Below are 23,106 nucleotides of genomic sequence, written 5' to 3'. Positions count from 1 at the left end.
CTGTTCAAAACCTCCTGACTTTATTCCAGTTACATTTCCTTGCAGGACATTGATGGTAGTTAAACTCTGAGAGGATTAGACTTAACCCCTTTAGTTATAGGCCAGTGAGCAATCATTTGAAGTGGAGTGTTCTTGCATTTCTGCATTTAATGTTTGACAGGGCATTCCCGTGATGTGTTCTGTGCCTGAGACACATATAATCCTGTGCACTTTGACTATAAAGTGTTGGCCTTTGGTCTCTACTGCTGAGTGGAGGTGGGAAAGATCAGAGATGCTCCTGAAGGACAGTGCTATGTCCTTCTTGTCCACTTACAAATCCAAATCAATTCACTCCATCACTTGTTTATTTGGTTAATTGGTTTGGAGAAACCAATAGATACCAAAACAGCTTCCAAGTGCATATACTGTGCCTGCTGAGGATACAAATTCAAGATGATGGATTGCTAAACAAAATGGATTGCTATATTATAATAGTAATGTTTGAAATCAACCCAAACAAACACACCCCCTTCCTTAATTGTTCTGCCCACAAAATGCACAAAGAATTGATGTCTCTTTATCATAGCTGAAGCAAAGCAAAATAAAGCGAAGATGATGAACGAACAAGGAAGAACAAAAAATTAACATACAGCACACAAGAATACAAGCAAGAGTTGGTTGTTAGTCGCCAGCAGCAGCACACCAGCTCCAGACTAACAATGACTCAAAACTGTCCTGTTACTAGAGCTAACATTACAACAACAGCATGTCTTGGTTCTGTGAAACATAGAAAAACCAGTGTTACTCACGTGTGGAGAAACAATAACCTCGGCATCCATTTTCTGGCCTTTCCTCTTGGGTCTCTCCAGCGCTGGAAAGCTTTTATAATATTACTGCTGGTCCGAAAGCTCTTGCCTGATCATAACCAGTGATATTCCTCTGACCTTTTCTCTTTTATAATGTCTCTCAGCCACCTCTCTTTCTACAGTCTTTCTTCAAATCTCCCTCTTGCTCACTCTCTCTCCTCCCCCATCATGAATGGACACGCCCCCTACTGCTGATTGGCTACAAGTGAGTTGTGCTGCTCGGTCTGATCCACTTTCAACAGCGTTTCTCAGAAATCATTTATGTGTTGAGAGAAAACCGAGAACCAATTTTGTGTGCATTATACATGAGACAAAATGTTTTCAAACTTTAAAGTGTATGGTCCAATGCAGTTCTAAATCATTATCTATCATTTCCACCATTAGGTACTGTTTACTATTCCAACAAGGGTGCTAACATTGAGAGGTTCTACTTAAATGTGTCTTTACAGCAACAAAAAAACAACAACTTTCTTTTCACATTACTTTAATGAAGACAGCTCATCCGTTTCTGTATCATTACAATTGTATAATTTCACAAGAAGTGCCAAGACACTGTCATGTATGATGAGACAGTCAGAGTCCTGACAATGAAATCCACTGCAGCTCTATTTGTTTGGGATGCACACAGATCATTAGCGGCTGAGGATGGAGGTCTTAACAGTGTCTTTAATGCCACTGAAGCATAGGGACAGTTTGTTCCCTTCACACCCCTTCATTAGCCGAATGCCTGACGACCGTGGCCTCGATTCTGCAGAAATTGTCTGTACGGTGTGGCATAGATGGTCATATTTCACTCATTTTAACACAAACATACAATCTTAGAAATAAAGCCTTTTTTTTTTGGCATCAATGGTTTCATGAAGATCATCCATGGAATCGTTCCATTCCACAAAAGTTTCTTTATAGTGGAAAAAGGCTCTTTAGATTTTTTAAATGTTCTTTACACTAAGAAAAAAAATGGTAATTTAGGAACTGTATGGGAAGAATAACGGATAGCTTTCTCCACTATCATATTCTTCAGAGGTCATCTTAGATAAAGAAGTGTATATTTTAGTAGCATGCTGTCCAGAATTAAACTCCCTTACAGAGTTATATAGTTATCTCACAAGGTTAACGCAACGTCTTTATATATCTTCTGCAGCTGTAGTAAGAAATACCGCAATACACATAGGACGCTTTGGAGTTTTGTGTGTGTGTGTGTCTGCCATATGACTGAGCCTTTCTGTGTCCTGAGAGGCTGTGAGAATGCAGACGTCTCCCATGCTGTATGGCTTAATGCCTGGGGGGCACAGGGACACCGGGGCCCCTGGCAGCTGGAGCTCAGAGACTCAGATGGGGCCCGTCTAAGCAGTCACTCTGGGACAAGAGATAGAGAAGCCAGAGAGAGACAACACCTTGAGAGGAAACTGGCAGACGAAAAGAACAGCCAGAGTATTCCCAAGACACACAGACAAACGTATTTAAAGACAGATGCATTTGTGGTATAAACATATGGATGTACAGTGTTTACATGATATAAGTACAAATTAAGCGACCCATATTGGGCAGTGGAGATGGAAAAATATAGGTCTAGTTGAAATAAAATAAGGGAATGGAGCTGAACTCAAAAAATCACAATAAAAATAACTCATATAGGCTTCTAGTTGTAAATCATTTAGTCATACAATAGCTTTGTGACCAATTATTATCGAATAGATTATTATAAGTTAATACGATGCATCTTATGTGGCTCTTTTTTGGTCATTTTTGGACTTAAAGTCCCTCTGTGGTGAAAATTAAGCTTTTAAAATTGTTTATATGTCTGTTGTGTTTTTAATATTCTTTAAGACAAACAATATCTCACGACCAATTCGTACGAGTGAGTACAAGGTGGCTCATTCATATGAATTTGTACGATTTGTCTAAACCCCAGTGATGGGCAGGTTTAGGGGCGGGGTCAGGGGTAGGTCATTCATACGAATTGGGCAACGCGCAAAATATGTAGGATTTAACAAAAATCATATGAATTTATACGAATTAGCCAGCTCGTAAAATATGTTTGAATTGCCGGGAGATCGGGTTGGTATTTTCTTCATAAAACTGCACTGATCTAAAGACTCTCAAAAACGCGGTTTGAAATCACTGGTGTTTCTGACATCACAAACTACCTTGTAACCAATCACGTCAACGAGTGGATCTCTGAGCTGGTGTGAGTGTAGGCGGGACTAATTTGCATATTCATAGAACCGCGTATACTAAATAAGGCAAGGGTCCAAGCTATTTTAAAGCATTAAGAATTTTTTTCTTAATAGGAAAAAAAAATTCAATATGTATTTTTGGTGATCAAAGATAAGTTTTAAGGGATATAATTATTGACTACAGGGGGACTTCAACAGCACCTGTCCCCATCCACTTCCAGGTAAACTGCTCCTTTAAACAGTTCTAACTTGTTTAATTTTATTTACATCATGTGAGAGTTTGGAGAAGACACAAGGTCTTCAGGGAGGGACTGATTCAAGCCCTCTAGGTCTCTGAGGAAAAGGAAAGAGAAAGACACAAGAGAAACAAGGATCCCCAAGGCTGAACGTATTTTTTAAGTCCTAAAGGAATCTGGGTTCTCTCCTGGGATAAGACCATCAACTTAACCTCATTTATAAAAACAGATGTTTGGTGTTTAATCACATGTACTGGAGAACTGATGGATGAATTGTAAACATTACAAAGTTAACGCTCATAAGATGTTAATTAAACAACTTACAGTAAAATGCATAGAGAAAACACAAATAAAAATGTACATTTTCATGTTTATTTGTACATTTTATTTGTAGGCTTTTGACAGGACAGTTTGGTGCACTCAATAGATGTATTTTTTTTTAGGTCACACCCCATTTGAAACTAGAATAACTTTTTGAAACTTGGGAAAATCAGTGGCTTATAGTTGACTTTGCACTTAAGTTGGGTACGAGAAAATATAATTTTTTCTAAGAAAGAATTTACCTTTAAAGGGATAGTTCACCCAAAAATGAAAATTCTGTCATCATTTACTCTCCCTCAAGTTGTTCCAAACCTGTATGACTTTCTTTCTTCTGCTGAACACAAAAGAAGATATTTTGAAGAAAGTCGGTAACCAAACGACTGATGGACCCCATTGACTTCCATAGTAGGAAAAAAAAAATACTATGGATGTCAATGGGGACCAGCAACTGTTTAATTACCAACCTTCTTTAAAATATCTTCTTTTGTGTTTAGCAGAAGAAAGGAAATCATACAGGTTTGGAACAACTTGAGGGAGAGTAAATGATGACAGAATTTTCATTTTTGGGTGAACTATCCCTTTAACATTTACAAGTTCTTAGTTTATTAAACTAGAGGGAGGAAAAAGACTTTATTTCATGAAACAAAAACAGCATGTAAACATATATCACTGAAAGAAACCCTTTAAGACAATAACATTTGTGTGACTATCAAGGCCAAATACTTCAAAGGACTTCAGGCCAAATACACATTTGTGTAAACTCTGCGAGGCCTAGTGAAAAGGAAAAAAAAAAAAAAAAAAAAACGGAATGCTATTGTTTTAGTGTGCATAAATCATTGTTCACGTGAAGACAGAGGTATTTTCTGCTCAGGGCTCAAAACCTGAGACATGCTGGAAGCAGGGAACAAATTGCAATTGCACACTGTATATACTCAACCTTTACCTTTAGGCAGTGGGTCAGGTAATCCTTACATTAACTGGCTTACTAATAAATGTTGCATCTTCATGTTTGCCTTCTGCAGGGCATCTTACTGGAGACGGCTGGGCTGCAGACATGCACTTGGGACATTTGATATTACAGTATCTCCAATAATAATCCAGGAGTCACTTCACTGGATGTAAACAGATGGAGCTGCAGTTTTGCCTGAAGTACTACATGCCAGATTGAATTCACTTCTGTCTTTTGCAGGAAACAAATAATGCACCAAAGCTTAAAAAAAAAAAAAAAAAAAAAGTGTGTGTGTGTGGGTTGGGGGACAACAATGGCCATAATTACAGAAATCCTGAAACATTGGTTTCAAAATACAACTCTCCAATACTTCTCATCTGATGTGTGAATTAAAAACAATTATATAGCAATTAATCAAAAAAAAAAGGAAAAGAAAAGTCAATCAATCAAAAACAACTTTCAAGTTTTATGGAAGATTTTTTACTTTTCGGCAAAGTATCGCTGAGAAGAAAAAACTAGTGGCTCAAATGAAGAGTTGGTGCCATGGATAACATGGTCCCATTTAATTTTGTGAATTAAATTAAAATCAAAGCATTTCACAAGATAAACATATGCATGCAAGCCTCTGTGGCCAAGCCAAAAAAGAAGGTCTTGGTGATAAATTATCTACTACACTTATCTATTACACTGCATTAAAACGAAGACTGCAGACTTCAGTTAGGTTAGACAGCATATTGAATTTTAAGTGGATGAAAACGAGGCTGTGAGGGAGAGACTTACAGTCTTTACAATGGCAAGCGCTGGTACTCTATCACGTCATTTTCACAGCCAATTCCTGTTTGTACTGAGTTTTTTTTCTTCTCGGAAAGACGTTTAGTAAGCAATCGGTATGTTGTTAAATAACACGGTATTCTCTCCCTCAAAGCCTTGTTTTTATTCAAGTCAAAAATTACATACGGAACTACCCTGATTAAGGTCTATCGGACTAATTTTGTAGTTATCGTTAAATGACTGGTAAAATTCAGTGAGAAACGACTGGAATAGGTTATCAAATTATCGAACACATTTTGACCCTCATCTAAGCAGCTTCAAAAGTTGGCCTGAATCATCACTGTCTTACCAGCAGATCATCATGCCAAAGCTCCTCAGGTTCAAAACAAATAAGACTCATTATTGGCCAGCAATGGGAAATTTGTGATAATCTAAAGTATAATTACACATCTATGTATAACTATATATCAACACTGACTTGTAGTGCTTTCCGTAGTAAAAACATTAAACTATCAAAGCATGAAGTTCATATTCTAAATAATTAGAATGTTTCCTCCAATATACTGACACCAGACAAAAACAGCCACAACTTGTACAAGTACAGGCTTTGTCCTGTGACTGCTTCAAAAACAATTTGGGTTAAAAGGCTCAGCTTCAGCTGAAAAAAAATCTGCAGCAGCTCATTCAACCAGGACAATAACAGTTCCTTGACCACCCACAAAAAGAACAGTTAAGGAGGAAATCCGAAGTTTGTTTCAGGGACTATGGCCATCAGTCAGTGATTCCTCTATGTCCAGTGTTCTGTGAGGTAGAGCTGCAATAGATCAGTCTGTGGCATGGCTTCTGAGGGTATGGAAGCCATAGAGTTTATCAGGTAGAGTTCCACACTCTTCGCTCAGGTTCATAGCTCATCATGGTTCCTGGTAAGGTCTTCGCCGTAGTTAGTGGCTTGGCTGCCTACAAACATGTTCCAGTTCTCAAGAATCTCTTCTTTGGTCAGCATCTGGTCCTGAAAAAAGTAATATTTCATATGACGCATTATTATAAAACAATGTCTCCTTAAAATGAATGATCAATTAACTTGTGTGTTCTTTATACATAAATACACTAAGCTTTAAAAATTGGGGGTCGAATTTTTCCATTTGCTTTATTTCTTTTCTGTACGTGAGTAAAGTTGGTTTTGCTGTGTTTTTCAGAATTAAGATAAGCTGTCTTTTGCTTGAATGTACTTGTGCGTCAGTGTCATCTTTGTTTGTTTGTTCATTTGCATTCTTATAATAATAATATTAATAATAAACCTGGAATTTAAACCTCCTCCACTGCCCGTTTTTAAGCATCGGCTCCCAAAGTGTGTCCAAAAATAGTGAGATAATACTCCTAATATGTGTTTTTTCTTTTGGTTCCCCTTTTAGTGATCGCTATAACCCCTTAATCTTGTCAGAATTTGTAATATATATATATATATATATATATATATATATATATATATGTTACTTGGACTATTATGTTATATAGGGAGCTGTCCATGAAAACTATTCATATGAATTAGTTTTACGATCTCTTTATGAACTTTTCAAAGCGTCAAAGTGGTATTTGCGTAGCTGTCAATGGAGGGACATAACATCAAAAAAGTCTTAATTTGTGTTCAGAAGATGAATGAGAGTCTTATAGATTTGGAACAATATGAGGGCAAGTAATTAGTAACTTAGTAACTTATTAGTAACTTTCTTCTCTTCCTTATTAGTCGTGAGCACCACGACCATGCGTGTGTGGTGATGACGCAGGAGCTGGCGTTCTGACATATGACCTGGAAACGCAGGGCTGTGTTTACAAGTAGAGGAAGACACACGCTCAGATCATCAGTGCCAAGAGATGCCTACTGAACAGGAGAGTGTGTGCTGCATCGATTGTGATATTGTCATGCCACATCTTGAAAGTTTGGATAATTCAGACGAAGAGACGACACATGTATCTCGCTGTATAACAGACGATCCCGGCTTTCCACATGCATGGAAAGCCGTGGTGCTCTCGTGAACGCGCGTCGGAGACTGATACGGAAGAGATGAAATTGTTGAATAAAGTCGTTATTTAGTTTTTTTGGTGCACAAAAAGTATTCTCGTCACTTCATAAAATTAAGGTTGAACCACTGTAGTCACATGGATTTAACGATTTTTTTCTACCTTTCTGGGCCTTCAAAGTGTTAATTAAATAGCTGTCAATGGAGCCCCCCCCTGAGCCATAGGATTTCATCAAAAATATCTTAATTTGTGTTCCGAAGATGAACAAAGGTCTTACAGGTGAGTAATTAATGACAGAATTTTCATTTTTGGGTGAACTAACCCTTTAATGTATTACAGGATCAATACTATCATTTTGATTCAGGATTAGAGATACTCCTGGTGAGCATCTCAAAAGGTTCTTACCTTATCAGTGTCCGACTCGTACACCAGATGCCGGGCTTCTGCCTGCGCATGGTCATAGTCCTGTGGCAGGATCCAGTGACGAATCTCTTCTAGGTCCATCTTCCCGTCTTTGTTCAGATCTCTGAAATCTGAAAACTGGTCTCTCTCAGTTCTCACCCAATCTGGCTCTGGACCGCCATCATCATGAGCAAACATGTCCGCTGTAAAATAGCAAACAACACTGAAAACATCTTCCCTTGGATGTGCAACATTAAAAGGATAATATTCCCAAAAATGTCAATTCTATCAAGAGTTTCAGTGTCTAAAATATCCCATTTAGAAGATTTGTAATACCCCACATGCAAAAATACAGATGAACCAACCAATGTATTCGTCCTCATCTACATGTCCATCTCCATTTTTGTCTATGTCCTCCAGAGTTTCCTGACAGAAGGGAGAAAAGCAATGAATCAGTTACTTTATGAAATACAGTCTGCATTATTAAACTGACAGTTGGTACCGCCGTCTAAAACTCAAAACCCATAATCCAACTGACACTCACAAGAACCACAATTTCCTGCATGTGATCAAACTCCTCTGGGTGGAGGAAAGCAGTGAACTCCTCTCGCTCTGCAGCTAAATCGCCATTGAGATCTGCAGACTTAAACCTGCGTTCATCTCGCGGAAGCATCTTCTTAAAGCTGAACTGGTCTGTTGCATCTTCAAACTCCTCTGGATTGGCTGGAAAACAATTTCACTAAGGGATCTATCCCAAAAACATTTAATCAATATTAAAACTTCAGATAGTTTGAGAACAGTGTGACTCACCAAGGTAGTAACCGTAAGTTGCTTGCTTATATTCATCCCATGAGATCTTGTTGTCTTTGTTCAGGTCATAATCAGTCCAGACCTTTGCAACGTTCTCATAGACGTAACGCTTCTGTACTCTCTTGATCCAGGCCTTGAGTTCATCAGTGCTGATATATCCATCAACATCACTGTCAATACGATCAACTATTTTCCTACAGAATTTAAAAGTGCACAGAAAGAATTTTATTTTACATAGAATTAATATTTGCATACACAATGAGTTTTCAGAGACACATTTCTAGCTTTTCAGCTCAAATAGATTCTGTGTTATTTTTCATTCCAATATTATTGGGAAAAAAAGCATACAAATTTTTAATAATCAATCTGATTTTTAGGACCAAAATTGTCATTACTGTAATTCGTTTGTTTTTAGTAGTTCTCCTTCTCAGTGGTGATTCTCATTCTTAAAGGGTTGGTTCAGCCAAAAGTGAAAATTATCCCATAATTTACTCGCCCTCAAGCCACCTTAGGTGTATGCCTTTCTTTTCTTTTTTAAAAGCAAAACACAATCGGTTAGCCTATATAAAAATATCCTGGCTCTTCCCAGCTTTATAATGGGAGTGAATGTTACCTTAGATTTTGAAGCCCCAAAAAAGCACATCCATCCATCATAAAAGTAATCCATACAGCTCCAGGGGGTTAATAAAGGCCTTCTGAAGCGAAGTGATGCATTTTTGTAAGAAAAATATCTATATTCCTAACTTTATATACGCTATAATTCCTAACGCTATAATCACTGGTTTCCGGTAAAGGCCGAACATGAGTCTAGTTCCGGCGGAAGAGTGACCTCTGACCCGACGCATGACGTAGTAGAAGCCATTCACGGTTCAAACAAGGGCTGGGCAACAAAATAAAGCTCCTCTTCTCTTATATTGAAATCCTCTGACATTTCTTGTTTTAGATTTCTAATTCATGAACAGTGTTTTGTTTTGCTCTATCCTTTGCGCTTTCCACGTTCGTCAATACGTCAGGTCAGAGGTCACTCTTCCGCCTGAACTAGACTTGCGTACAACTGTTACTGGAGGCCAGTGATTATAGTTTATAAAGTTATAAATATGGACTTTTTTACATAGGCCTCAGAAGGCCTTTATTAACCCCCCTGGAGCCTTACGGATTTCTTTTATGATGGATGTATGCACTTTAAGGGATAATTTTCATTTATGGTAATACTACCATGATATTATTAATACATCAAATAAATAAATAGGCTATTTATATATATATATATATATATATATATATATATATATATATATAATATATTATATATATGTGTGTGTGTATATGTATGTGTTTCATATACTATATATAACATTTTATAATGTAACAAAATTTATATATTTAACATGTATTTGCATTACAATGATGAGAACTGAGTGGGAAATATGGTTAACTTTCATTTTCTTGGCTTCGTTTTCTTTAAGCAAGATATAATTTATGCTTATTTTGGTTTGAAATACAACCGAGAAATGTTCTTGACAGGAACTAGAATCCAAGTAACTAGAAGACTGTCAACAGCAAATTATTTTTATCTCTGATGCCACGTTGTGATGTTAAGTGAGCCCTCCCATGCATTTAACAGTACAGGAGAGGGAGTTCTGTGGGAAGGGCACCCAGATTCACGTCTACACCCATTTCAAATGGAGAACATGTTACATTGGCAAGGAACTAGAAAAACCCTGATATCAAGCACCAAAAACGTTGACATGCCAGTGTGGCAAACGCCATGCAGGGGGGCATTTTATCATCAACCATAAACTATAGACTCTCTTTGAGGCCAAATGAAGTAACCCTTACAATATATATTAAACCTGGTATTACATGCTCCCCACGAATATATGAACAAATATGAATACAAATATTTAATGTCTAAAAACTTTGCACCAGATTATTAAACGATTCTCCTTTTTTGCCCCACATATAGAGATATGCAACAATACTACTCAAGAAGGTCTGTTGAACAAAACCCCCAATCTTACCCTAATCTGGCTTTGCTTTCCTCTGGGGTGAGCTGATCAAATGTGGTGGCCTCTTCTTTGCCCAGAAAGGCCTCGTGGTCGTACTGATAGCTCTGGTTATCTTCGTGAGGCTGTCTGCTCAATTCAGGCTCGTGATGAACTCTTTCTTTCCTAAGAGTGGGTTTCCCGTGCACCAGGCACGAGCAAACAGACAAAAACCATAAATACGTCGACACATCCATGTCTGAAAGACGCAATCCAACGCAAAGACAGAGTTTAAAACTGGCACAAAGTTAAAAGCTGTAACTATTTGATCGACCGCCTTCAAACCCGCAGAAGCTGCGACTGCCAGGGAGACGCGTTTCAATTACTATCAACTCGGAGCGAAACAACACAAGTCATGAGAACAAGAACAAGTCATTTTCGATTCAAACATACCCGGCGGATCACTAAAGGCTACAACCAAACCCTGCATGGATGCGTGTCAACGCACAGCCAATCATAGCGCGGCTAACTAAGTATGGGAGTGCTAGAAGCTCTGCTATTGGCCAGTGGGTTGTCTGTTACTCGAGATGGGCGTGAACGCCACGTTGCAAGATGACACGCAGAGCGCCTGCTTCTTATTTTAGGAATACCACAGTAGTAGGAGAACTCAAGATGATATTATAAAAATTTAGACCAGTCTTAAATTCATACTAGATGTATTATTAATTGTGACCTTGTCCCTGCATTCCCTAGTGAAAAAAACCTATGCTAAAATGTATTTAAAATACATTTATTTAATGTATAGCCTACTACAAATCCATTAAAATGTTTACTGACATATCGCTTGAGACTTACTGATATAAATATTATATAACTAAACTCTATTTGGACGGAGTACTTCTTTATTGCATGATGCACATCCTTAAATGTGTTTAATATCACTATTAGTAAGGATAGTACGACGATCTCTGTATATGCAAGCTATTTAAAGTGTAGCCTATACCTAAAGTATACTTGCAATAGTCCCACTTTAGCACAATCAAATGGGCAATACTTAAGTATAACTTAAGTTGAACTTCAGCAGTATTTTTGGATAACTAAAGTGCATCAAGTACAAAATTGTTCCAATTTAGCAGACTTAAAGTATACCAACTTAGTATGCTAAAAGTACAATTGCAGGGTATTTAAATTAAGTACATAAATATGTAAATGTATACTTAGCATAAAATAAATGTATTTCAAATACATTTTAGTTCATTTATTTTTATGCAGTTGTTTAGATATTCACGGTGCTGCTAGACTGAAGGATCAATCTTAATCCAAAAGTACCTTAAAATACAAAAACAGTCTAATAAGTTATTGACTGAAAGCAGCTATAGCTGTCTTCTTGTATAGTGTCCTCATTATAGTGGTAAAATTGTGGATCAAGAGATCTCAAGCATGTGCATTTTTGTTTGTTGTTCACTGACATTTGCAATTTCTTAGTTTTGTCTTATGTGTTTATTTTAAATGATCTTTCACACTGTACATCAGTGCATCTGCAAAATGTATTTGAAACATCATGTCAAATAACAGAGAAAAGATGATGCAGATGAAGTCTACAAAGTCAACATTAAAAGATTAAAAGAGTTAGAAGACTGTGTCAGATAGAACTATGTTTCATTAATATCACCAGATTGACCTGATTTAAATTGATAGAGCAAATATAATTTAAATACATTAACAATTCATTACTCAAATAAAAGGCCACTGGCCTTAGGCTAGTTTCATAACAGAGAGCTGTGTCTCTCGGTTTGTGCTGGAAAAGATGGCATGTGTTAGCATATTATGCAAATAATGAATGACAAAATTAATGTTGGCCTGTTTGTAGAGGGGAATTGGAGATGACAATGCCAGCAAGTTATTCCCACAGTACATTACATGAGCTGATGCAAATTTTGAACATATGGAAATATTTATTAACTTGTGAATAAATTTATATAAATATCTTTGACTAGATTGGCTACATGTTTAGGTTTGTGTTTCATTTTATTTATTTATTTACTGGAGGCTGGCAGAAAGCACTAGGAAAAAGATACACGTTTAACTTTTAACGCTACCCATTTTTAAAACAAAAATTGAAATCGTTAAACTATAAATGATAAAGGCACTTTGTTTTTTGATGAGTACGGCTAATCATAATAGCCTTTCTCCAGCACTTAAAGGGTTAATTCACCCAAAAAAGAAAAAAATCCCATAATTTACTCACCCTCAAGCCATCCTATAGGATGTATATCAGGTGTATGTGTGTATGCAGGTGTATACGACTCACTGTAAAAAATACATTTTCATGATTTATCACAACTTATATAATTAATGTGGTTTTAATAACATAATATTTTGAGTTTCTATTAATTAAACCAACCTCCTTTATTGTATTAACTATTTTTTTTTATTTATTTAAATTAACTCAAAATTTTGAGTAACTTAATTTTTTTAAGTTAAACCAACTTTTTTTTTTTTTTTACAGCTTTCTTCTCTCCGCCAAAAAATATATCCTGGCTCTTCCATGCTTTACAATGGAAGCGAATAGAGCCTGAGATTTTGAACCCCAAAAAAGAAAATCCATTATAAAAGTAATCCATATGGCTCCAGGGGGTTAATAAAGGCCTTCTGAAGCAAAGCAATGCGTTTTTGTAAGACAATTATCCATATTTATAACTTTATAAACTGTATATATATATATATATATAGGGTTATTTTTATATATTTATAGGGTTATTTTTCTTACAAAAATGCATTGCTTCACTTCAGAAGGACTTTATTAACCCCTGGAGCCATATGGATTACTTTTATGATGGATGGATGCGCTTTTTTGGGTACCAAATACCAAGGTACCATTCACTCCCATTATAAAGCTTGGTAGAGCCAGCATATAACTCCCGATTGTGTTTGGCTGAAAGAAGAAAGTCATATACACCTAGGATGGCATGAGGGTCAGTCAATTATGGGATAATTTTCATTTTTGGGTGAACTAACCCTTTAAATTGGCAAATAATTGTTGTGCTGCCATGCTTAACACAGAAAGGACCAGGAACAAGCAGCTAGTGGAAAATGGCTATTACATTTTACTATTCTCTTAACCATTGATCTGTAGGCCTTTCGTGCGTGTTCGCTCTCTGTGCCTCTATTAAAAAGCCTTTTGCAAATGGAGGGCATCAGTGAGGAAAATATTTGCACCATGTTATCAGAGAAATGTTCCTTTGAGCATGAACATCATGAAAGATTTTTAAACGTGTTTTAAGCACAATATCTTATAGATCTTAATCTAGCTTTACATGACCAGTTTTATGCCATTAATCAACTGGAAGTATATCGACAGCAAGCATCCTGTCACTGTGGTTATTCGGATGAGCTGGGAAGGCCAAAAGAAACAGTAGTCCAGTCCACTGCATTTACTGTACAAAAAAAAAAAAAATTTCACAATAGGACAGTAGGACATATGTCCACAGCCGTTTACAGAAGTATTACGTGTTTGGGGGATCAATATAATTCCTTTACACAGAAGCTTACTGGAATTTTTGGATACTTTTTGGCTGCATATTCTTTGCATTACTCTGTAGTGCTTTTCCTTGTGCTTATTTTCAGTTTCCGAACCCAAAGGCTGTACTAATCATCTCATCATCTCGGTGGAAGTGTTAATTCTATAGTTTGACTCCCAGCACTAATGTTCCATTAATTAGATTAGCCTTCATAAACATGTCTTTTATTCGATAATATAAGACATTGTCCTGACAATTCATTATAGAAATTAAGACAACTGAGCATGATTTGTAACACTGATGATAAACTGCCAGGCTGGGCCAATGGTGTAGATTGTTTTTGGTTTTCAATAGATTGGAAACTATATCTCGCCTTCTAAATATGATAAAACGCTAGAGGAAAGTCACAAAGAAGAATAAAGAGGGAAGATGAATAAGAAATGACAATTTGTGGGTTTATGTGTAGAAGTCTCTTATGTTTAACAAGGCTGCATTTGATAGATTTACACTGCAAGTAAAATTCAGTTTGTAAGGTTCAAATATCACTCACACTCATAATCTCCTTCGTCACCCAAGCAATAATGTCTGTTATTCAGTATCTATCAAAATGATCTCAGAAGAGAAGGTTGGACAAGGACAAGGTAATCAAGGGGTGACACCAAATGCTTCCTGTGATCTAAAATCTGGAAGTGACATAAGATGCAAGAATGATTGAGAGGAAACAAAAGGAAGAAAGATGTGCTTTTGTGTGGAGTGAGTGATGTGATGATTATAACCATCAAGCTTGGATTGAAACACAGACACATCTCTCCACGGTCAGCCAACTGGAGCGCCTCACGAGAAATCAAATGCTTTTATGGTCCTGCAAAAAGAAACAGACATATTCTCATTCAAACTGTGTGATCTGGGAACAGATGCAAATGTATTAAATATTGTCCCTTCTGTTGCATATAAGACAGTGACAAAAATCAAACTAGATTAAGTCGTCAACATAAAGTGTTTAAAAAGGTTACAACCAAACTTTACCCAATATAAGATGTGTAATTTGAGATGTTCATGACTGTAACACAAACAGTTTAGTAGTTATTCTTAAGGACTTGTTCAAATCCCTGTGATTCTAGCCTTAACCCTATAAAGCCTTTCATATTTGATACACAAAATTCTAAGGCCAGTGAATTATCAACATGATCAAAACTTTGCCTGCTATATGCCTTTTGTCATCTGATTGAAAGTTCATAGTTTTTTGCAAGTTAAAGTGAAGTTTTTCCTTCGCATTTTTTTGCATACAAATGCCACGATTGTCAAAACGATCCCCATTCACGGATCCGGCTAAAACGGCTAAAAACATTGTTTTATTCATGCCAGGCCATAGTTGGCGATGTCACTTTGTAAAGAAACACTATACGCGCCTATACGAATGTGTATCACCATTTTCACAAATTTGCGTTTTTGTAGTTTATACAGAGATGATAACGTTATCGTTTTCAAAAACTTGCACTTTGAAACCCATTTTCAAAAGTTTGCGTTTTCAGGCCCCCAAAACGCTGTTGTCGTGTAAATGAACGTCCAAACGCAAAGTTTTGTATATTCTGATAAATAGTAATATTTGTAGTGTTACGATGCTTTTGAACACTTTTTCTGTCGCATATTGTGTTTTAACTACAGCAAGGATTGTTTGGCACATGATAATAGCAGAACTCATGGAATATTTTCGTGCAAATAATCAACTCAATGTTTATATAGCACTTTTTTAAAAAAAAATGAGGGTTTACCAAAGTCCTGTACAAGCAATAATTAAAGTAAAACAATAACATAAGAAAAAGCAAAAACATTAAAAACACAACAAGATCATATAGCAACACAAATAATGATCAATAATGCACAATAAGGCCTATCTGTTTCCATTAAAAAATATAAAGCAATTCAAAATACAATTTGGCTAGTGGAAATTTATTCAAAAACAAGGCAAGGCTAGGCTACTAAATGATTTTTAGCAACGTAATGTGACGGCACATCCATATCTCATATTTTCCTAATGTCTTGTACCATTAAACATGGTATCACGTGGATGAATATGCAAATTATATGCAGATGAGGATATGCATAGTAAAACTATAGGCGTTGTTAGCTCCATATATGGTTATTTCGGGGTGGAGACGTATGTGCGCACAATCTTCCGCTGAGTGGGATAAAGGGAATTTTGAACGCCATTTTTGGCTTTTGGGCGCACGCACAGTTTTATAAATGAGACCCAGGTCTTTCAAGGCTGTTATGTTAGTGTGCTCAGTTTTTATGGAGTTCCATAGTGTTTATTTTAGCTCTTTTATATCTTGTGAAGTTCACAATGTAATTTCGGGAGGAGTGAACCCATATAATCTTTCTATTTACTGCCGGGGCATATAAGCAGCCGCTCACCTTGCTCTGGCATCCCTCCACCTCCCCAAATCCACCAACATAATTTAGGCATCTTGCTATACTCATCATCCAAGCATTAGTAGTACCACTGGGGGGTATATCTAAGCTCGAGTTGAAGCTGCTTCCTCGAGCCCCTCCACTGCGGAGAGCAAGCCAAATACGCTTAAAACCTATTAGCTTAAAGATTATATGGGCAAAGGAACTCGTGAATTAAACCTTATTTGCATGTGGATCTAACCTTCCCTCCTCTCTGATTTCCCCCCACGTCAAGTTAGGCTTTACAGGGTTAACAAACACCAAGCATCGGTTAAAGAAATGGACACGATTACAGTGAGACTTTCACCTAAAACATTTGAGACCCTTTTGCAGTCTCTCTCTCTCGTCGGCCCTCATCACACCCCCCGGCCCCGGAATGTTCCAGGAATGTCAGATGATTAATAGCTGATTAGTGTGTGTTAATAAGGGTCTACAGAGCCTGTAGTTCTGCCACTGCAAAGGTCACAGTCAGCAAAGGGGGCAGATGGGTAATCTGTCTTTTAGCTACTGCAATTCCTTGGCCAGTTATCTAACGCTTCAGCCAGGGCCAGAGGCGACCAGAGTGTCACACAATCATAAAATGATTTCTGACCTCAATAAGCTGGCTGGTGCACAAATATTGTACAGCGGGGATAAAGGCACACCTTAAGAAAAATGTGCTTTTGACTACTCCCATAGTGTCACAAGCATAGAAGACGAAGACAGAGAAATACGGTTCCAAACATAAATTTAATAACAAGTAATCCAAGAGTAGGCAGACAGGCATTAGCACAACTAAACACAACGGTGACCGGACACTGAATGATGGTGAAGGGGAAACTTAAGTACTGAATGCAAACGAGGAAATGACAATACACAGCTGATACACATGAACTCATAATGACGGTAACCATGGAGACAGTCAGATTAGTGGCGGGAATCTGAACAAAGAAACACGTGTGACTGACAATACAAACAGAAGGTCCGTGAAAACTGAAACTAAACGGAACGTGACACTTAGTGCACGATTGCAGAAATATTTTTAGGTATTTATTTATTTAATTAATTTATTGAACATTGATGGAGATTTTGTGCAAAAATAAATCAATGAAAAAGTAAAAAGTGGTTTGTTTAAAAATGGCACACAGGGCAAAAGGCACAAATTTAAACATACTTTAGCTACAGTAAATTATGTTTTTTAATTATGACTATTAATACTTGTTCAAACAATCAAGTTTTTACTTTTTCTGTTTGTTTTTTTATATAAAAAAAATGAATTTAATTTTGTTCAATAAATTCAGGCTACTGTTCATTTTAAAAATACAGAATGAGAAGTAGCCTTAAGTATATTTCTGAGAAGTACACAAAAAGTAGACTGAAAGTATAAAAGAAGAATACTAATACTTCTTGAATAAACATCTTTTTTTGTAAGGGCAGTCTCTCAATATATTTTTTTCTTTTGGAAAGTCATAGAAATGTTATCAACACAAAAATATATGTGTTGTAGTTTCCAGTCACCATATAAGTTTACCCAACTATGGTGACTTCTGCTCCTAAAAAGAAGTTGAACCCTGGAAATGTGAAAAGGGTCCATTCAGCTAATTCTTCTTCCTGTCATTCCAAATCAACTTGTGACCAATTCAGTTCAAATTCACATTCAAGAATTGAGACAAAGCCAGTTCTTAGATTCAGAATTGTGCACCTTTCTGCGAGCAAAGAGCGTGTGTGTGTTCCTCCTCACACCTCTCTGCACGCGCTCGCTTCCTCTGTCGTACTTCCAAGAGGACGCTGCTGGTCTGGATGATCCCAGAATGAAGCTTGTCCAGAGGGGCTTCTCTTCTGGTGTCTGCAGCTGTGGAAGAACATGGACAGATGCTTTCATTGGCCAGCCGTTTTCCTGCTCTCATCAAGAGAAAGGAATGACAAACTCAACTGACTCATGCACCTGACGGCTCCAAACACAGCGTTCCAACTCACTGCATGAGAGGCTGTTGGACCTTTTTAGTCAAATATGTGTCTGAATGCATACACAAAACATTTTGACTCACTATTAAACTTCACTATGTCACTATGAATGTGAATGCTGATAGAGAATCAACTGTGTGTGTATGGCCATGCAGGACCACAGGGAAAGACAGAATGAAAGAGACAGGCTGGGAAACAGATGGATGAGGTTTCGGTGTGGGCACAGAACAGACGGGGCTGGCACAGCCTGGCATAACTGTGAGAACAGGTACAGCTGTGGTGTGCATATTGGAAAGGCCTGCTCAACCACACAGCAGTCATACATACATTTAGAAAGATATAAGAGAAAAACAGACACAAGGTAAAGTCAGTTCAGGGTCACAAGTGACAGAAGAGCACAGAAGCATATGAGTCATGACTGTTATACCAGTATGATTTTAGAGGTCAAGGGTCAAATACAAGAGATGGTAAAGCCCCATTTGTGTTGCATACTCCTGTATGTTACAAAAATGTGCTGCTTTAGTAATCAAGAAAGATTTTTCACTGTGCTACTTTTATACATTTTACAGTTTTGTCTCAATCGCTTTGACTCATTTTTATTCTTAACATTCTCTAAGTAAATTGTCACAATTGTTTTACTCTGCATGTCTGCAAAATGCAGAAACCATACAAATTCTAGACTAATTTTATATATAATTTTTTTGGTGATTTTTGCCTTTTATTGGGACAGGACAGTAGAGAGTTGACAGGAAGTGAGGTGGGAGAGAGACGGGGGATGGGATCGGGAAAGGTCCACGAGCCGGGACTCGAACTCGGGCCGTCCAAGCGCAACAGCGCTACATGTCGACGCGCTGACCACGAGGCCATCGGCGCCAACAAAAATTCTAGACTAATTTTAACGGTAGGTAAAAGCTTACTTGGAAAAAATAGTAGCCTACACGAATAATATGTAAGGGATAATATAGAGCCTGAAGGGGTTGTATTCGCTATAACAACCGCCTCGCTCTACATTATCCCGCTTATTACATGGCTACCTACCAAATAAATCAATAATTTGACACAAAATATTGATTTAAAAAGGAGTTTATTGATTTAAAAACGATTGTATTGCTTCCGCTAAAGAAAATAGTCCGTTCCGTCTCCATAGCAACACTCTGTTTTTCATGGAAACGGTGTGTTATACTTCGCAGCGGTCTGTTATCAAGAAATAACAGACTGCATTCTACATTAGAATTCAACCAAGCCATGTAATAAAGACCTATATATTTGTACAGTATACGGTACATTCATTATTGTAGCAGTGTGTTACATGTAAACACATTTATGGAACATACATGTATATGTCTGACAGATTTTGATAGTTGAATGGTTCATTTTGCATGTGATTGCTCACATGATGAAAGCATCTTTAGAAGTTGTGAAGAGTGTGACAGTGTGTCAAGCAGCACGGGGCCGAGAGCCGTGGGAACGGATTGAGGCCGGTGGCAAGAGTGTAAATGACCGGTCTCGAGGAGTGACGACAGTGGAAGAGGAGAGAGGAGCAGGCCTTGGACATATAAGTTATGAGTTTTATTCTTTAAGTTTATTTTTTATTATTTAAGTTATGTTTAACGTTTGCCGGTTCCTGCCTCCTACTTCCCTGAACTTAAACATTGTTACAGACAGTTTCAATGAGAATCAGCTCATCAGTTTGGAACAGCAAGCCAAGCCATGTTAATTTTTTTATTGTGCAAAGACAATAGTAGGCTACTTCAATAAACTTTCAGTTTGCTTAAAGGGATACGTCATCCAAAAATGAAAATTCTGTCATTAATTACTCACCCTCATGTCATTCCAAATTTGTAAGACTTTCATTCATCTTCGTAACACAAATGAAGATCTTTTTAATAAAATCTGAGAGCTTTCTGTCCCTCCATTGACAGGTACGCAACTACCACATTCAAGCCCAAGAAAGGTAGTAAAGATATCATAAAAGTAATCCATGTGACTACACAGTGGTTTAACCTCAGGTTTATGAGTGCTTTGTTTTTGCAAAAAAAACAAAAAAAACAAAACACAAAAAAACATAATTTACCACTTTATTTACAAAATATTAATCTCTGATGGGTTTACAACTCCCGCGTCAAAACCCAAAACACAACAGCATGCGGTGCTCTCGTGAACGCGCCTTGATGTTGCGTAGGCTGTCAATGGAAGGTAAAAAAAATCTCAGATTACATCAAAAAGATCTTCATTTGTGTTTCGAAGGTGAACGAAAGTCTTACGCGTTTGGAACGACATGAGGGGGAGTAATTAATGAAAGAATTATCACTTTAGGGGAACTATCTCTTTAAGCCGAATTCAAATCTGGTTGTTAAAAAAACGCGAATTGTTCGGAGATCTGAAATTAATGTTTTGAGAAAAAAAAAAATTCTTATTCGAGAATTGAGCCAAAGAGATAGAAAAAAATGTCTTTACTGGTTCATATTTAATAGATCCTTGGTAAATAAAAGTAGCAGTTTCTTCCCTCACAGAGAATCCAAACTTTTGAATGGTAGCCTAGTGTAAAAATGATCTCAAAACTTTTTCAGAAAGTGACAATGAAGATCAGTTGTTGAGATGCATGCGAAGCAGATGAAGTTACCCAGCATCACTTTTGGGTTTGATCTTCTATTATATGTTGGCATTAAGGCCAGACTTCAGAAGGTTTAATCGCTTGTTAAATTGACCAAAGTGATTTTCACTATTATTAATTCATATTATTATTTAACATTATTATTTATTGTGTTGTTTGTTCATTTATTAATTTATTTATTTATTTCACATAGGACTAGATATCACCTATCATTCAAGACGAAGACTGAGTGGACTGGGAACATCAGTGCATGCAGCTGCTGAATTAATTAGAGTTAGTGCAGCTGACTTAATTCATTGTCCGAAAAGAAAAGGTAAAAAAAAAATAATAATTATGAGGGATTTGAATAAAGTAATAAAGAATTGAGTAAACTGAGTAATAAAGAATCGGCACCAGTTCGAGCTCAATTAGAAAGTAACGCGCACGATACGCTCGCGCCAGCGCCATCAGTGCACGCGCGTCTGGTAATGCGGTCACTGGAGGAGAAAATGAAGATAGGCTCTTCAGTGGCGCTGACATTTCCTTCTGCTACTGGAAATCAAACTATTCTTTTCTTTAAACATCTATGTTTGATCTATCTATCTATCTATCTATCTATCTATCTATCTATCTATCTATCTATCTATCTATCTATCTATCTATCTATCTATCTATCTACATTTAAGTCACACTTCAAATATATAATAATTGTCGTATTAAGCAACAAAATATTTGACAAATATTTTTTTTATTTAGAACTTTGCTTGCATGTTTGTGCTGTCTTGAAAAATAGATGTCACTTGATATTTTGTTATGTAATGACCTTCATACTTTTGGGGTGAAAGGTGATATCTCACCTTCCTGAAATACTTCAAATACTATCTGCAGTTTATAATTATTGCCTGAACTATAAAAATAGGCACCATCAGCTGTCATTATTCACACTATACATGTGTGTGTTTGTGTGTGTGTGTGTGTGTGTGTGTGTGTGTGTGTGTGTGTGTGTGTGTGTTTGTGTGTGTGTGTGTGTGTGTGTGTTTGTAAGTCTATCAATAATTCAAGCATAATTTAATTTCAGAATTACAAATACTAGCCTATCATAAACAGAATCTATGTGCAGTAGCCTAGTAAGTAGACTAAGTGACCTTTGACCTGGTCCAATGCATGCAGATATGATGGATACACTCAGCTGGCATTATACAACAAACATGAGATCCTCCTGCACTTGTTTCTGTAGAGATTACTTCTCTTATCACTCTGAATTCACAGTGCACTAAGACACGTGTTTTGAGTCCTTGTTCCATTTTCAAATCAGCTGAACCACAAAATATTAAATTAATTTGATCCAGAAACCACCAGAGGGCGCACTAACACAGCATCAACAAGACCCAAAGGCTCAGATTCCTCACTTCATTGCACACTGCACAATACTCAAAAGACTCGGGTATGGATGTTTTATGAGACTTATGTATGTATATTGAATTTTATGTATGTATATTGCATTTTATGTATGTATATTGCATATATGTACATTTTAAATATTTGCTGCATAATCTGCATTTTTTTCATGTTATGCTTGATAGGCTTACTTTGCTAATAATCATCTAATATTTGAATCGCATGCCAATTAACTGTAATATAAACCTATTATGGTGTTTGTTACTTGAACAACTCAATATGTAAAGCAGAATAAAAAACTGAAATGCATGAAACTCCTCTTCAAATGCAGCCTAATGAAGGCTCACTAAGCTAAAAAGAGTCAGCTCACTGCTCCAGGGCAACTTTACACCCACGTTGTATTTTAGTCACTCTAAGAGTCCTGAGAGATTAATCATCCAACAACACCACTGAAGCAGGACAAAAAAACCCAAAAACTGAAAGATTCTGTGGGCAACCAAAAATGGTTCTTAAAGGGCCGCATACCGAAGAGTAATTATGTGAATAATGCAAGATCTCATCATCTAAATGACCCGTGGGAAAAGAGGTGTAATTCATGCCTGAAGAGTACAATTTAATAATCAAATGTTAAAATATTGCATATTCGAGCCATAGCTGCAGTTTTGACAGTGGAGATCCTTGATG

General features: G+C 36.9%; 1 protein-coding gene across 1 annotated transcript; it reads right to left on the bottom strand.

Moving 5' to 3' along the window:
* Window positions 1-4,976: 4,976 nt before the first annotated feature.
* On the bottom strand, window positions 4,977-11,052 carry rcn1 (reticulocalbin 1, EF-hand calcium binding domain). Its single transcript, XM_079865769.1, has 6 exons — window positions 10,552-11,052; window positions 8,531-8,724; window positions 8,265-8,443; window positions 8,086-8,146; window positions 7,724-7,923; window positions 4,977-6,308 (listed from the first exon to the last, which is right to left on the bottom strand). Exons 1-6 carry the CDS (start codon window positions 10,770-10,772, stop codon window positions 6,201-6,203), a joined length of 963 nt encoding a protein of 320 aa, XP_079721895.1. The 5' UTR covers window positions 10,773-11,052; the 3' UTR covers window positions 4,977-6,200.
* Between the last annotated feature and the right edge of the window lie 12,054 nt (window positions 11,053-23,106).

The sequence above is a fragment of the Squalius cephalus genome, assembly GCF_949319135.1.
Source record: "Squalius cephalus genome assembly, chromosome: 3".
Taxonomy (NCBI): Eukaryota; Metazoa; Chordata; class Actinopteri; order Cypriniformes; family Leuciscidae; genus Squalius; species Squalius cephalus.
This window is presented reverse-complemented; position numbering and strand designations above follow the sequence as displayed.

What these genes read in the sequence shown, in the direction of transcription:
- rcn1 (XM_079865769.1), bottom strand. Translation starts at nt 10,772, where the DNA reads ATGGATGTGTCGACGTATTTATGGTTTTTGTCTGTTTGCTCGTGCCTG. An exon ending in GAAAGCAAAGCCAGATTAGG is followed by an intron (nt 8,725 to 10,551) that starts GTAAGATTGGGG and finishes TAAATTCTGTAG; the next exon opens with GAAAATAGTTGATCGTATTG. An exon ending in ACGAGTCGGACACTGATAAG is followed by an intron (nt 6,309 to 7,723) that starts GTAAGAACCTTT and finishes TACTTTTTTCAG; the next exon opens with GACCAGATGCTGACCAAAGA.